Genomic DNA, 14,225 nt, shown 5'->3' with positions numbered 1-14,225 from the left:
CAGACGCGCGCCGTGGGGGAGTGTTGTGCGAAATTTATTCTCTACTCTCTCCCTCCCTGTATAGTTTCTATATTTTTATATATATCTCTCACATCTAACCTCTCTCTCTCCCTCTCTCTCTCTCTCTCTCTCTCTCTCTCTCTTTCTCTCTCTCTCTCTCTCTCCCTTCCCCTTTTCTGTTTTCTCTGTATTCTGATCCCCCTCAAATTGATGCTGTTCCTGGCACCTCCCTTACATAAACTCAAAGGCATTTACTGACCTTGTTAGCCACACCACATAGGTCATTAATGCTAAATATGTTTATAAGTCACTAAAATGATAGGCAAAAAAAACCCTAATTTTTTTGGTTTGGGTTTTTACTTGTTATTAATGTTTTTTTGTTTGCTTGGGGTTTGGTTTTGAGAGTTTTGGTGCTCTTGATTTTGTTTCTTGGGGGTTTTGGGAGGGGCGTTTTTGGAAGCAATGTATTACTCTGTAGTCAAGTCTACTCTGTAAATCACTAGGTATCCCAAGCTGCTCTGAAACTCATGACAGATGAGCCTACCAAGTGCTGGGAGTACAGATGTGAGCCACAACTCCCCAGATCTCCTTTTTGCTATAATTTACATTTCCTTCTTTACAAATGAGGTGAACATATCTGTCTTTATTATCACTATTGTGTTTTTCAAATAAAACATTCTTGTAATCATTTTATGTGAATATTTTCATTTTCTATTCTCTGTCATTAGAGATATTCCTTATACAGTATGTTTGCACTGTGTTGTGAAGGCTTTGGCAACATTTCCTGGCACCTTCTGCTCCAGCCATAGCAAACTGTTTCCAGAACACACCTCGCTCCTGTGCCCACATGCCTTGGTGTGCACCATCATGGCGCCTCAGCACTCTCCCAGGATTTTCTTGCCTTATTTCTGCCAAACTCATTCATATCTTTCATGTCTCCTTTTCAACAACCCCATGGGACGTTTTCTCTGCCAGCCCTAGCAAAGAAATTTCTTCCCTCACTCCAGAATCACTTTCTGCAAGTCATCTTTAGAACTTTACGGTAGCATAATTAGCCACATCTCATGAATAGAAAGTATTATCTTTTAATTTAGGAGTCCCAATTTGGCCTACAATAGATACCAAGTAAGTGTTGGAACGAGTAAATGATGTAGATCCACTTACAAAGTGCTCCAAGCATCACCAAACATACCACAGATGCTTGATAGTGGCCTCTGCCAGTCTGTCTCTGTTTCTGTCTTTCTCTCTGTTTCATGCTCCTAATGTAGAAATTTTGGGATATTTAGTGCTAGATGAGTTCCTCTATAGCAGGAAGGAAGGCAGAAAGCACAGAAGGGGGGGGGGGCATTTTGTAGCCTGCAGCAAACTCTCTTGAGAGCTGGGCATGAATAAAGATGTCCCTGTTCCATCATCAACTAAATCAATTCCCAGGGCTTGAAGTTGCAGTGACTGACAGCAAAGGCAACACTCTGCTTTTCTGGGTCAAAACAACTGCAGTTTCAAAATTCACTTGGCACCACTGTCTAATTGTTGCATGGGAGGTTATTGGCCTTGGTGTAGCTACTTGGCTTTTGCTGTGCTTATTTTCTTATGACCTAATTGATTTCTCACCCTCCTATCATTTTATCTATCTGAGACAAAGGTGTAGGCAGAAAAGATCCACGGCCACAATTGCAAAGGTACAAGTGAAAAAATGCACATTAGCCATGGAGCACTGATTCGTGATGTGTGAGAAAAATCCATTTATTTTGCTTGAGGAAGACTGCTCAGACTGTGAGGAGCCCCATACTAAGGTATCACTTGTGTAACACAAGGCCATGGTGGCTAAAAGGACCCCAGGGACCTGGCCAACTGCCATGGGCATGAGGCCCAAAGGAGAATGACACAGCCAGAGTCAAACTTTCACACAAGGAAAGGAAGTGACATCCTCAGTGTTGTTACCTAACAGGTACAGAGTCTCCTGTTTGAAAAGACTGGGAGGCTTGAAAGGAAGCCAGGCTTGTGAAGCTCAGCCAGCCCCACCTTTGAATTTGCAATTATGAAACATAAATATTATCTCAATTACATGAGACATTTGAGTTGGGAGTTTTCTGAAATTTGTTCCTGAAGACATCCTTTTCCTGATACACAACTGTTAGCACTTGGTAGTACCAGACATCTGTGAATTCATTTGAACCAGTGGAGGCTGTATAGAATGGCCTCCTCTTCTGTTACCCTTAAAATAATCTCTGCTAACTAAGTGGTACCAAGGGACTTACTGGGGGCATCCATGCATTTCTCTGTCCTGGAAGTTCATGAACCTGGTGCTAACATCTTTTTTTTTAAGTTTTTTCAAGTTCTTTAAGACATCTCCTCTCAGAGATTGATTCTGCCTTCATACCTCTTTGAGCCCAACTATACACAGAAATGCTTATGAGCCTTTTATTCTTTATGCTCTTTCCATGAGTTCATTAGTCAAGCAATTGCTGTACACAGGAGATACAGAAATGGCAAGATTTGGATAACTTAAAAATCTTCCTATATGTCGTAGTTACTTTTCCTGCCGTTGTGATAAAATATTCTGACCAAAGCAACTTAAAGGAAATGGGTTTATTTTTGCTGACAGTTTGAGGTTACAGTTCATTATGATGGGGATGTCATAACAACAGAAGTTTAAGGCAGCTGGTCACATTGTATCCACAGCCAAGAAACAGAGTGGAGGCTGGGGAGATTGCTCAGTGATTAAGAGCACTTGATGCTCTTGCAGAGGCCCCTAGGTTTGGTTCCTAGGACCCACATGGCAGCTCACAGCTGCCTATAACTCTAGTTCCAGGAGATCTGATACCTTCTTTTGGCCTCCAAAGGCACAAGGCACATGCGTGCGCATACATACATGCAGGCAAAACACTTATACACATAAAAATAAATAATAAATCTTTAAAACAACAAGTTACGATACTTGGATTCTTTGAAAACAATAGATTTGTTGATCATTTTCACAGATCAGACTTTGTGTAGTGTATATAATTTGTTTACATTTATTCACAAAAAGCAAAACATATGTATGTGCTTATCTATGAATTAAAAAGTTCTGGACTGGTGCAGGAGCACAGTGCTTAGCAGAGCTTTTGGGACGGACACAGGAGCATTTTTATTTTTCATTTCCTATTTCCTTTTTATTTTTTTATTTTATGCTTTTGTATCCAGAACACTAAATGTGTTGTCCTGCGTGCTCATACTGAATGGTGGCCCTAGTTACTTTGCGGAGTAGTTCACCTGTGAGAGTGCAAACTCTCTGATCGGTTTCTGAGTTTCTCAGACATTACTGGGATCCAGAATGAAGCCAAGTATTGTAGCCTCAGGCATCTTCTAGAGGTGGGCCTGTAAGTCTGGCTCTAGTAACTTGACCTCCCACAATCCTAAACCACCTCTGCAAATGACAGGAAGGAAAAGGAGTCTGTGTTTGAACTGCCTTCTATAAACTCAGGGAGTAAACCAGGCAGTCACAGGGAAGGAGTACTCTCAGGCCGAGATGGAAAGCTCTGGAATTTACTTCCAGCCAAAGTTCACTATGTGTGAAATATGGAGTGGATATTACCCCAGCCCTAATGGGTCTGTGGGCAGTGACTGTAGCAGCAAAACAAGGGTGTTTAAAGGCTGTGCTAATCACTGGGTCAGGTGTAGAAGGGACACTAGTTTTAACAGCACATACACTAAAGTTGTAATGATGGGGAGACTAGTGTGGCCCCCATGAAGAAATGACACACAAATTCATCAAACATACTTTTGTTTGATAGAGGCTGCGTTTCTGTCAGAGATGAAAAATTCTATAGACAGATGGTGGTAACTGTTGCACAACAGTGTCACTTTACCTCATGCTACAGAACAAAGTAATTAAAATGGTTTAAATGCTAATTGTTGTCACAGTAAAATGGAAAAGGAGAGGTTGCAAAGATTTCTACTAACACTGAAGAAGAGAGGTGGAAAGGAAGGTCGATTATGGAGTCATTTTGGAGGGACAGTCTAGCGCTTGCTCACAAATTAGATGGGAAAGATGGAAAAAAAATCACAGTGCAGAGGCCTCCAATCAGTGACTGCAGTACCTAAGAGCATCTCTCCTAGAACGGTATATGACAGGGACACTGGTGATTCTGTGTTTGTCCAGTAACTATAAAGCTGGTCCTGGCTTTCTGAACATCTGTTTGCCTGTAAGTATAAGATGGTTCAAGTGGGCCCAAATCCCTGAAAATTTTCCATTGTATATATTGCTAATGGTCAGTAACATTTACATTATTGATTAATTAAATGCTGGAATTATAATTGCCAGGTACCATTAACATCTCCTGGTGGTTGTAGCTTTACCTTAAGTTAAGGTTTGGAAGTACAATGTCCCCTGTAGGCTCCTTTGGTTCAATTGGTAGTGCTGTTTTGAAAGGTGGTGGAACATTTGGAAAGTAAAGCTTGGCTAGAGGAAGTAGATCTGGTGGGAGGTTGGGAGGTTACTTCCTATACCATCTCTAATCCACCCATATGTGAGCAAGCAGCCTCCAATAGCAGCTAACAGAGCCCTGAGTCACTCCAACTTTCAAGCCTTCCCCATAAACCATGAGCCCAAACCCATCTACCTCTCTTAAATTGCTTCTCAGATATTTGGTTTCAACAACTAGAAAAGTAACCAATACACTTTGTATTTCATTTACTGGGAAATGAATTTCCCTGATCTAACAAATATTCAATTTAGAACAAAGAAAATCTTACTAATAACTTTTTCTCATTTTTTCACTTTAATGAAGGCATATAAATTCTAGGAAAGTCCCTACACAGAACTATGAGAGGGAGAAAATTCCCCACACAAGCCCTCGGGTTCCCTGGAGCACTCTGAGGAGCTCACTGAGCAAGAACAGAAAAGGCAGTAAGAAACAGTTTCAGTTCAGTCATTAATTAAGTTGTAGTCTAAAGCCCATTAGAATCAATTAGTGCTTTGTCAGCTACTGTAAACTAGAACTCTGATTTTTTTTTTTAAACTACTAATCTCAAGAGAAAAGATTGTGGAGTTTAAAAATAAGGCAGTGTTTTGTCCAGAAGTTTTTAGCTGAAGTATTTAATAAATTTGAAATGTCAAATAATGCTGGAAAGAGTTTAAGATTTATATTTATCAAAAGAGACATGGAATACAAAATTTGCTGATGTGTATACATCATTAACATTCTGCTGGCACAGACTTCATCATTGAAGAGTGGGTGTGATGTGAAAAATAGGCAAAGAAGAAAATTTCTAGTTTTAAGTCCTTGACTTTTAAGCACTGTGCCTGACACTTTAAATATGATTGTATCTGACACATATTTAAGACTCTGCAGGGAAAGCAGTGAATATCATTGGAAAGAACAAACTTGTGTTGCAAACAATAGGTAGGATTAGGTTGATAACAACTGTGTGTGGTTGTGTGTGCTATCTAGAGTGAATAGTAGTTAGAGAGAATCCTTCCATGATAGGACAGGTTCTCCCTTCCTTGCCCATATCATGCTGGATGTACTCTTCAATATATAGAGACTAGCAAGTCCTTTGTTCAGGGAACAGTTCCAAAAGACATCTGAAAGAATAAGCTCTCAGAACAAATCTGGCTCACTCCTGGTTTTAACTGACACTGGGAACTCCCACTGTCTTTGTTCAGGAATTGGCCTCTGCTGCCCTGCTGCTAAACACCTGAATTGTTTAACTTCCCCCCAGTTCTCATCACCTGATCTAAGACATTAGAAGCTCTGTCCGACTCAATCTTGTGGTTCTTCCAGTATCAGGAAGTGTAGTTGGCATGGACAGTTAAGACCCCCTCCCTCTGCACTTTACCCAGTGGGAGGAGGGGCCCACCCCCTATGCCCACCCCTATATCCTCTCAATAAGCCATGTTAATATTCCCTTTGGTTCCTTCTACAGTGTCATCTATGGTGTTGTGATTCGAACCATTTGGATTAAAAGCAAGGCCCATGAGATGGTGATTTCCAACTGCTCTGGTAAGGCTCCGAATCTCCCAATTCTTGGCTAATTTTCCTCCTGCATTTTTCCTCTAGCAAATGTGAGCTGGGGATACCTAGATGTGTAAGCCTGCGTGGTTATATACAAGCTGACATGGTTATATCAGGACCCAGCAGGAGAACAAACACAATAAAGGCTCTCCACTGCAGACTTTGCCTTATACTTGATCTGCTTGAATATTAGGAGGGGTCAACAAGATGATTCAGTGGGTAAAAGTACTTGCCACCAGGCCTGAGGATCTAAGTTTGATCCCCAGTATTTACATGATAGGAGAGAACCAACTCTGGTGAATTGTCCTCTGACCTATACACAAACTGGAAGTGTAAACAAGGTACTTTGAAGCTGGCCAACTGTGGCAGCAGAATCTCTCAAAGCAGTCTTGAGGGAGCATGGGGAGTTGCCCCATTTGTATGCCAGGCAGGAAGTACCCTAGAGGACATTACACATGAGGATGGACTTTGCTATTTGGCTTGAATTTAGAAATGGTAAATCCGCCATCTGTCCACAGGATCATCCTGGGCCCTAAGCCAGGTATGACTCAGTCTACATGTTTTCTCTGATACTCCAGCCCAAACCAGACTGGTGCTGAGACAGCCCTCGAAAGCCTGTCCCTAAATTCAAAAATTCAATTTTAGTGAACTTAGAAACAGATACCCCTATATAGCAACTGTGAGTCTGGGATGTGGCCCTGATTTCCAGGCAGTGAAAGACAATGGGCCAGGAAGGTAAAGAAAGGACGCTGGCTTTGCAATAATGTGTCAGTTCTATAGAACTGAGACAGCTCTGCTTTGGTGTCAGGCTCCTCCCATTCCTTTGGTGCACAAATGAGTACACACACACACAAACACACACACACACACACACGCATGTGCATGAGGGCGCACACATAGAAACATATGCACTCAGACAAGACCTGCAAGTTACTACACAAAACTCTGGAGGAAGAACTGGCTTCTGCTCCAGATGTACCACCTACTACAAGCTAAGCCACCTCACAAAGTTATGTCACCTCTCTGGGCTCAAATGGGTTAAATGAGTAGCTACATTAGAGTCTCTCTAAATTTCCTTTGCTTGAAGTTGGATCTAACACCTGCAACAACATCCTGAGTCTGAACCAGTTTATGCCTCCTGAAGCTCCTTTTCCCCATGCAATGTGAGATAGCCAAGAGAATTCACGAGGATGACTGAGACTGGTCATCTGTGTCTCTTTCCCTAGAGACTAAAGAGAGGTGTGTGAGTCTTAGCAGTTCAATTCTGCTGTGTTCTCCTGCATTCTAGGAGTGCCTGGAGACAATGGGAATGACAGTGCCCACACAGAGTAGCTCTGAGTCCATCAAAACAAGCAGACAGGACAGGACAGATGGCAGGTACTGTTGGCCATTAGACATCCTTTCCACTTGTTCCACCTTTAAACCTTGCCCAACTTCCAAGATGCTTTTATGACAATAAAACCACTTTCTCAGAATGAGGAAGCTTGCCATTTCTACATGCAATACAAGGTGACGTAACCAGGATTCAAATGCACATGGTTGACTAGAATGCCCACGCTTTTTTCCTTAAACCAGGCCACCTCCCACAATAAAGAAAAATTATAGAAAGAAAGGTGATAAATGACTGAAAAAGGAGCTCAAATGTGGGAGGAACACATGGTTTTTATTAAAAATCCAAACTCAAGGTGTTTGGCACAGAACACTGTCCATAGCATACCCCATAGTTTTACTTTGAGAGCAGCCTCCCAGACACATCTCTAAAGCTTTTGTTACTTGTTTGGAAGGTGAGTCATGACTGGCACCTTCAAGGTTCTATTTGATTGAGGTAGCTGAGGTTCTGCCCTGTGATTTCTGCCCGTTACAGGAGGCTGGTGTGTTCCTTCTTACCTGTTCCTCTGAGCTCTCATGCCCCCACACCTCCTACATTTCTGTTGCATGCACTCCCCACCCAGTGAGCTGTGGTGGAGCTCACCTCAGTTTCCATGAGTTCACCACTCAGAAAACTGAGCAAGGTATTCACAGCTAGAGGTCTAAGTGATGGAAGAATCATCCCTGTCCCTTCTTCAACATGCCCCCCCACCCCAGCCTGGGAGAGCTCTTTTCTCTCTACATTCTCCCATCTCTCTTCTGTTGTATTTTCTAGTCCCAGTGTTAGGTCTCCCCAACCTCCAGTACTGAAATGATACAAAACCACTTAGAGATTTGTGCATAGCATTGTTTGTTGTTGTTGTTGCTGTCTACCCTCCCCCAAATTGGAGATGGATACTGTCAGTTTTCAGTATTTAATGCAATTTTGATTCTCCATTACTCCTACGTTTAGCTGTCTCCAGCTTTTTGGACCATCTGTGACCCTCTTCTGAAATGAGGCCAGCTAGTAGTCTCAAAATATTACATCCTGTCTCTATCTTATTCAAAAATGGACTTTGCTTGATGTCCTATGTGTCAAAACAGCCAAGCAGTTCTGGCATTGGCTAGTAAATGGAATCTCCAGTGGTGTTGGCATGCCAGGATTATTGCTCATCAACAAGAGTACATTAGCCATGATTAGTGTGAACAGAAGCTCACTTTGTAAACACTGGCTGCAAAACCCAAGCCACCCTTAGTGTAAGAACCATTCTTCTTGCTGACAAGTATGTTTAATTTCTCCCACTCAATAGCTGACTCACAGAAACAGAAAAAGAACTGCTTCATAAATGATCTAAGGATTTTGTCACAAATAGGTATAGAGGGTGATAGATAGTTATATCGGGTTTCCATTATGTTTCATAAGTGAAAGACAGGCTTTCTTGAAGGCTAGGAGGAACAACTCCTTCTAAAGTGGAGCATTTACCACACAAGGACAGAGATTGTGGAGGAACAATCATAGAACAGACAAATGATAAATTTCTAGAGAGAACTGGGTCTTGCCACTATGGCATGGCTCAGACAATGTGATCTGTATTATATCCAAATTGCATGTTTCACATGCAATGAGGCAGAATGAGGTAGAAGAAAAAGCCTTTGGATTAGGAACTGGGTTAAAAATCCTTTTGCTTTCTAGCTTAACAAATTTGCAATAAGTCCATTAACTATTCTCAACACCAGCTTCAGTAACTGAGAACACAATGTCTTTTTTACAAATAACTATGCATAACAAAATATGTACAAGGAAATTAGAAAAGTACAAGCAAAGGACAGTTATAGAGTTTTATAGATGGTAAAATTCAGTATCATAAAGTTGACTCTCCCCAGGTGATACAGATTAAGATATCACTTCCCATTAAAAGTGAATTTAAACATTTTGAACCTGATAGCTGTTTATAAATTATGTATAGAAAAAATTCAAGACCTAAGAAAAGTTAAGCTATTCCCAGAGAAGTACAGCAAAGTAGAAAAGTTTTGCTGTACCTAATATTAAGATTTATCATGAAGTCATTGCTGTAAAACAGACAAATAGAGAGAGGGTGGGTTCTGACCTCCATTGGTTTAGTGGCTGTGAACTCAGCAGACTGCTAAAGAGTGCCAGGTTCTGGACTCCTACTGCCAGAGGGGTTGAGAATGCAGGGGACTGCCTGGGAGCTCCTGGATCCTGCCTACATGTGGTGGTGAGCTTCCCCTAATTGTGCCATACCTGGGATTTCTTGATGCCCCTCCCAAGGCCCCAGGGCAGACCTGGCTTTGGTAAGCTAAAGCTGAGATCCTATCAGACAGCCTGACAGGGTGGGCTCTGACCTCCATCAGTATAGCAGCTGTGATCTCAGCAGGCCATGGTCTCAGCAGACCACCAGAGAGTACCTGATGCTGGCCTCCTTCTGGCATGGGGCTGAGAAAACAGCAGACCAAATGAGAGTCCCCAAACTGGCCCCCTCCTTAGGGAATTTCCCAAATTTTCTCTGAGTTCCTGCTAATAGGGGTCCAAACCTTAGAAGGAAGCCTGAGTATACCTGACTGGAACCTGACTTGGGCTTCTGTGGGTGCTGCTGAATAGCTGATCTGAAGACATCAGTTCCCTCCAAAATAAAACCTGAGAGAACCTGAAATCTGTACGAACTAGTCAAAGTCACAACAAAAGAATAATAAAATGGAAAGCCAAAACACTATGTCCCCACCAAATTCCACCAGTCCTGGAGAAGTGCTCTACAAGGAGAACCCGTTAGAGATAAACCAGGACACTGAATTTAAAAGAACAATTATAAACACGATCAAGGAATTCAACAAATTTAAAAAATACACAAATAAATGAAAGAACTAAAAGAAAATAGGGATAAACTCCTGAATGAATTCACAAAAGAGATAGAAACATTGAAGAAAACTTGGGCAGAAATGAAGAAGGAAGTGAAAAACTCAATAAGCCGACTTGAAACAACAGGGGAAATCCTTACCACTAGAATGAATGAAATAAAAAACAGAATATCAACACTGGAGGATAAAGTTGAAGAAATCAACCACTCAAGCAAAGATTATGGAAAAATTTCAAAAACATAGGACTGGAATACGCAATATGTAAGAGATGTGGGACACCATGAAAAGACCAAATCTATGTATCATAGGAATAGAGGAAGGAAAAGAATTTCAGGTTAATGGTGTTGACCAGATCTTAAATAGGAATGTACAAGAGAATTTCCCAAAATTAAGGAAAGACATTCCCATACAAATACAGGAAGTACATAGAACACCAAATACACAAGATCAGAAAAGAAACTCCCCCAACATATTGTAGTAAAAACACTAAATGTACAGAACAAGAGAGAATACTGAAAGTAGCAAATGAAAAACAACAAGTCACAAAGGAGAGCCCATCAGAATTATAGCTGGCTTATCAATGCAAACTATAAAATCCAGAAGAGCCTGGACCAAGGTATTTCCAGTTCTAGATGACAACAGATGCCAGCCCAGAATGCTTTACCCAGCAAAAAATGTCTATTATAGTTGAGGGGGAAAGAAAAATCTTCCAAGACACGAATAGCCTAAAAGAATACAAGTCCACAAATCCAGCCCTTCAAAGAATACTTGATGTAATACAGAGAGTAGAGAGAGAAACAACTATACCCCAGGGGTAATGAAAGAAAATAAGTAAAGGCATAATTGAGGAGAACACAAACAGCCATCAAAATGACGGCAACCAATGTACATCTTTCAATATAAACCTTAAATATCAGTGGACTGAACTCCCCAGTCAAAAGCCACAAACTAAGTGAATGGATTAAGAAACAAAATCCCTCTCTTTGCTGTCTGCAAGAAACCCATCTCACCTTCAAGGCCAGGCACTACCTTAAAATAAAAGGATGGAAAAGAGTATTCCTAGCAAATAGCACTAAGAAACAAGCCGGAGTTGCAAATCTAATATCTGACAAAATAGACTTTAAATAAAATTAATCAGAAGAGACAAGGAGGGTCACTTCATTCTGATCAAAGGAACAATTAACAAAGATGATACTACAATCCTTAACATATATGCACCAAACTCTGGTGAACCCAAATTCATAAAAACAATACTACAGGAATTTAATATTAACCCAAACTCAGTAACAGTAGGTGACTTCAATACCCCACTGTCTGCATTAGACAGGTCAACTGGACAAAGAATGAACAGAGAGAAGTATGAATTAAATTATACCATATATCAAATGGACATAACAGACATCTTTCAAATATTCCACCCAAACACCAAAGAATACACTTTCTACTCAGCACCCCATGGAACTTTTTTCAAAACTTGACCACATACTGGCCACAAAACAAACCTCAACAAATACAAAATAATTGAAATAATTCCGTGCAGTCTATCAGACCACAAAGCAATAAAGCTTAAAATCAACACTGGACAAAGCTCTAGTCACTACACAAACTCATGGCAATTGAACAACACAATCCTAAACAAGGAGTGTGTCAAAGGAGAAATTAAGAAAGAAATAAAAGAATTCCTAGAATTCAACAAAAAGGACAATACAACATAACACAACCTCTAGGACACTTTAAAAGCAGTCCTAAGAGGGAAGTTTATAGTTCTAAGTGCCTACATTAAAAAATTAGAAAGAGGGGCTGGAGAGGTGGCTCAACAGCTAGAAACACTGTTCTTGCAGAAGACCCAGATTTGTAACCCAGCACGCACATGGCAGCTAACAATTGTCTGTAACTCCAGCTCCAGGTAATCTGACAGCCTCTTCTGTCTTCCGCAGGCATTGCACAACATGGGAGCACTTGCCTACATGCAAGTAATACATGCACACACATAAAATAAAATAAATAAAATAAAATAATACATAAATTTTTTTTTTAATTAGAAAGATCCCAAATAAATGACCTAACACTGCAACTCAAGGCACTGGAAAGGCAAGAACAAATGAAACCCAAACCCAGCAGAAGAGACAAAATAACAAAAATCTGAGTAGAAATTAATGAAATAGAAAGAAAGAAAACAATACAAAGAATCAATGAATCTAAGAGCTGATTCTTTGAAAAGCTAAACAAGACAGACAGACCCTTAGCCCAGTTAACCAAAAGAAAGAGAAAATCCAAATCAACAAAATCAGAGATGAAAATGGAAACATCGCAACAGGCACCCAAAAGATCCAGACAATTATAAGGGAATATTTTTAAAAATCTATACTCTACTAAACCTGAAAATCTAAAAGAAATGAATGGCTATCTAAAATCATGGGAACCACCAAAGTTAAACCAAGAAGAGATCAACAGTTTAAACAGACCATAAAATATAAGGAAATTGAAACAGCAATACAAAGTCTCCAAACTAAAGAAAGCCCAGGCCCAGATGGATTTATAGCAGAATTCTACCACACATTTAAAGAAAACGTCCAACCAATACTACTTAAATTATTCAAATGATAGAAACAGAGGGATAATTCCCAAACTCTTTCTGTGAAGTCACCATCACATTAATACCCAAACTTGGTAAAGACACAGCCAAAAAAGAAAACTATAGACCCATATCCTAAATGAACATAGATGCAAAAATTCTCAACAAAATACTTATAAACTGCATACAGATGTACATCAAAAAGATCATTCACCATGACCAAGTAGGCTTTATTCCAGAGATGCAGGGATGGTTCACTATATGTCAACAATAAACATCATTAATCATATAAATGGACTTAAAGACAAAAACCACATCATCATCATCTCAACAGATGCAGAAAAGGCTTTTGACAAAATTCAGCATGCATTTATGTTCAAAGTCCTAGAGGAAATTGGACTGGAGGGAACATACGTCAACATAATTAAAGCTACATACAACAGACCCACAGCCAATATCATTCTAAATGGAGAAAAACTGGAAGCATTCCCATTGAAATCAGGAACCAGACAAGGATGTCCACTATCTCCTCCTTTTCAACATAGTGCTTGAAAGTCTTGCTAGAGCAATAAGACAAGAGGTGGAAATTAAGGGAGTACTAATTGGAAAAGAAGAGGTCAAACTATCACTTTTTGCAGGTGATATGATACTATACCTAAGAGATCCTAAAAGTTCTACCAGAAAAGTCCAAGAACTGATCAACACATTCAGAATAGTGGCAGGTTATAAAAATCAATCTACAGGGGCTGGAGAGATGTCTCAGTGGTTAAGAACACTGACTGCTCTTGCAGAGGACCTGGGTTCAATTCCCAGCACCCACATGGCAGCTATGAACCATCCTTAACTCCAGTTCCAGGGGAATCCAAAGCCCTCTTCTGACCTCTACGGCATTGCATGACACAGGTGCACTCACATACATGCAGACAATACACTCATACACATAAAATAAAAGTAACAAATAAAATATTTTTTAAAAAAAATCAATCTACAGACCAGCAGCAGGCCTCTCTCCTACCTGCAGGCCTCTCTCTGGGGTAAGTCCATTGCACCCTCTTATTAATAACTTAATGATGCAACTGAAGCCCTTAGAAAACCAGAAACAAATAACAACCAAAAAGACTAGCTGGGAATAGATAATTCAAAATCAGAGTTGATACCAATGCAATAGAAATGGGAAAAAAAAAATGAAGAGTTTGTTCCTTGAAAAGATTAACAAGATTGATAAACCTTTAGCCAAATTAATCAAAAGAAAGAGGCAGGACCCAAATTAATACAATCAAAGATAAATACAAGGGACATTACAACAGATAGAAAATTCAGAGTCTCAGAAGAACATAATTTTAAAAATGTATATTCCGCTCACTTCCCTCTGTTTTCCTGGGCCTGCACAACCTGCAGGCCTCTCTCCAGACGAAGTCAGTCACTCCCTC

General features: G+C 40.3%; 1 protein-coding gene across 1 annotated transcript in view; it reads left to right on the top strand.

The window, feature by feature from the left end:
- The window catches only part of LOC103738029 (neuropeptide S receptor), a gene marked incomplete at its 3' end in the record, with an annotated part of 190,433 nt that extends 184,446 nt beyond the window's left edge, over nucleotides 1-5,987 (top strand). Inside the window, exon 6 of the mRNA XM_008837834.1 lies at nucleotides 5,911-5,987. Within this exon, the coding sequence (XP_008836056.1) occupies nucleotides 5,911-5,987 (77 nt within the window). The remainder of the gene's footprint in view (nucleotides 1-5,910) is intronic.
- Nucleotides 5,988-14,225: the final 8,238 nt, after the last annotated feature.

The sequence above is a fragment of the Nannospalax galili genome, unplaced genomic scaffold, assembly GCF_000622305.1.
Source record: "Nannospalax galili isolate Female #2095 unplaced genomic scaffold, S.galili_v1.0 scaffold739, whole genome shotgun sequence".
Taxonomy (NCBI): domain Eukaryota; kingdom Metazoa; phylum Chordata; class Mammalia; order Rodentia; family Spalacidae; genus Nannospalax; species Nannospalax galili.
Note: the sequence above shows the minus strand (reverse complement) of the source record. Positions and strands in the feature narration are given on the sequence as shown.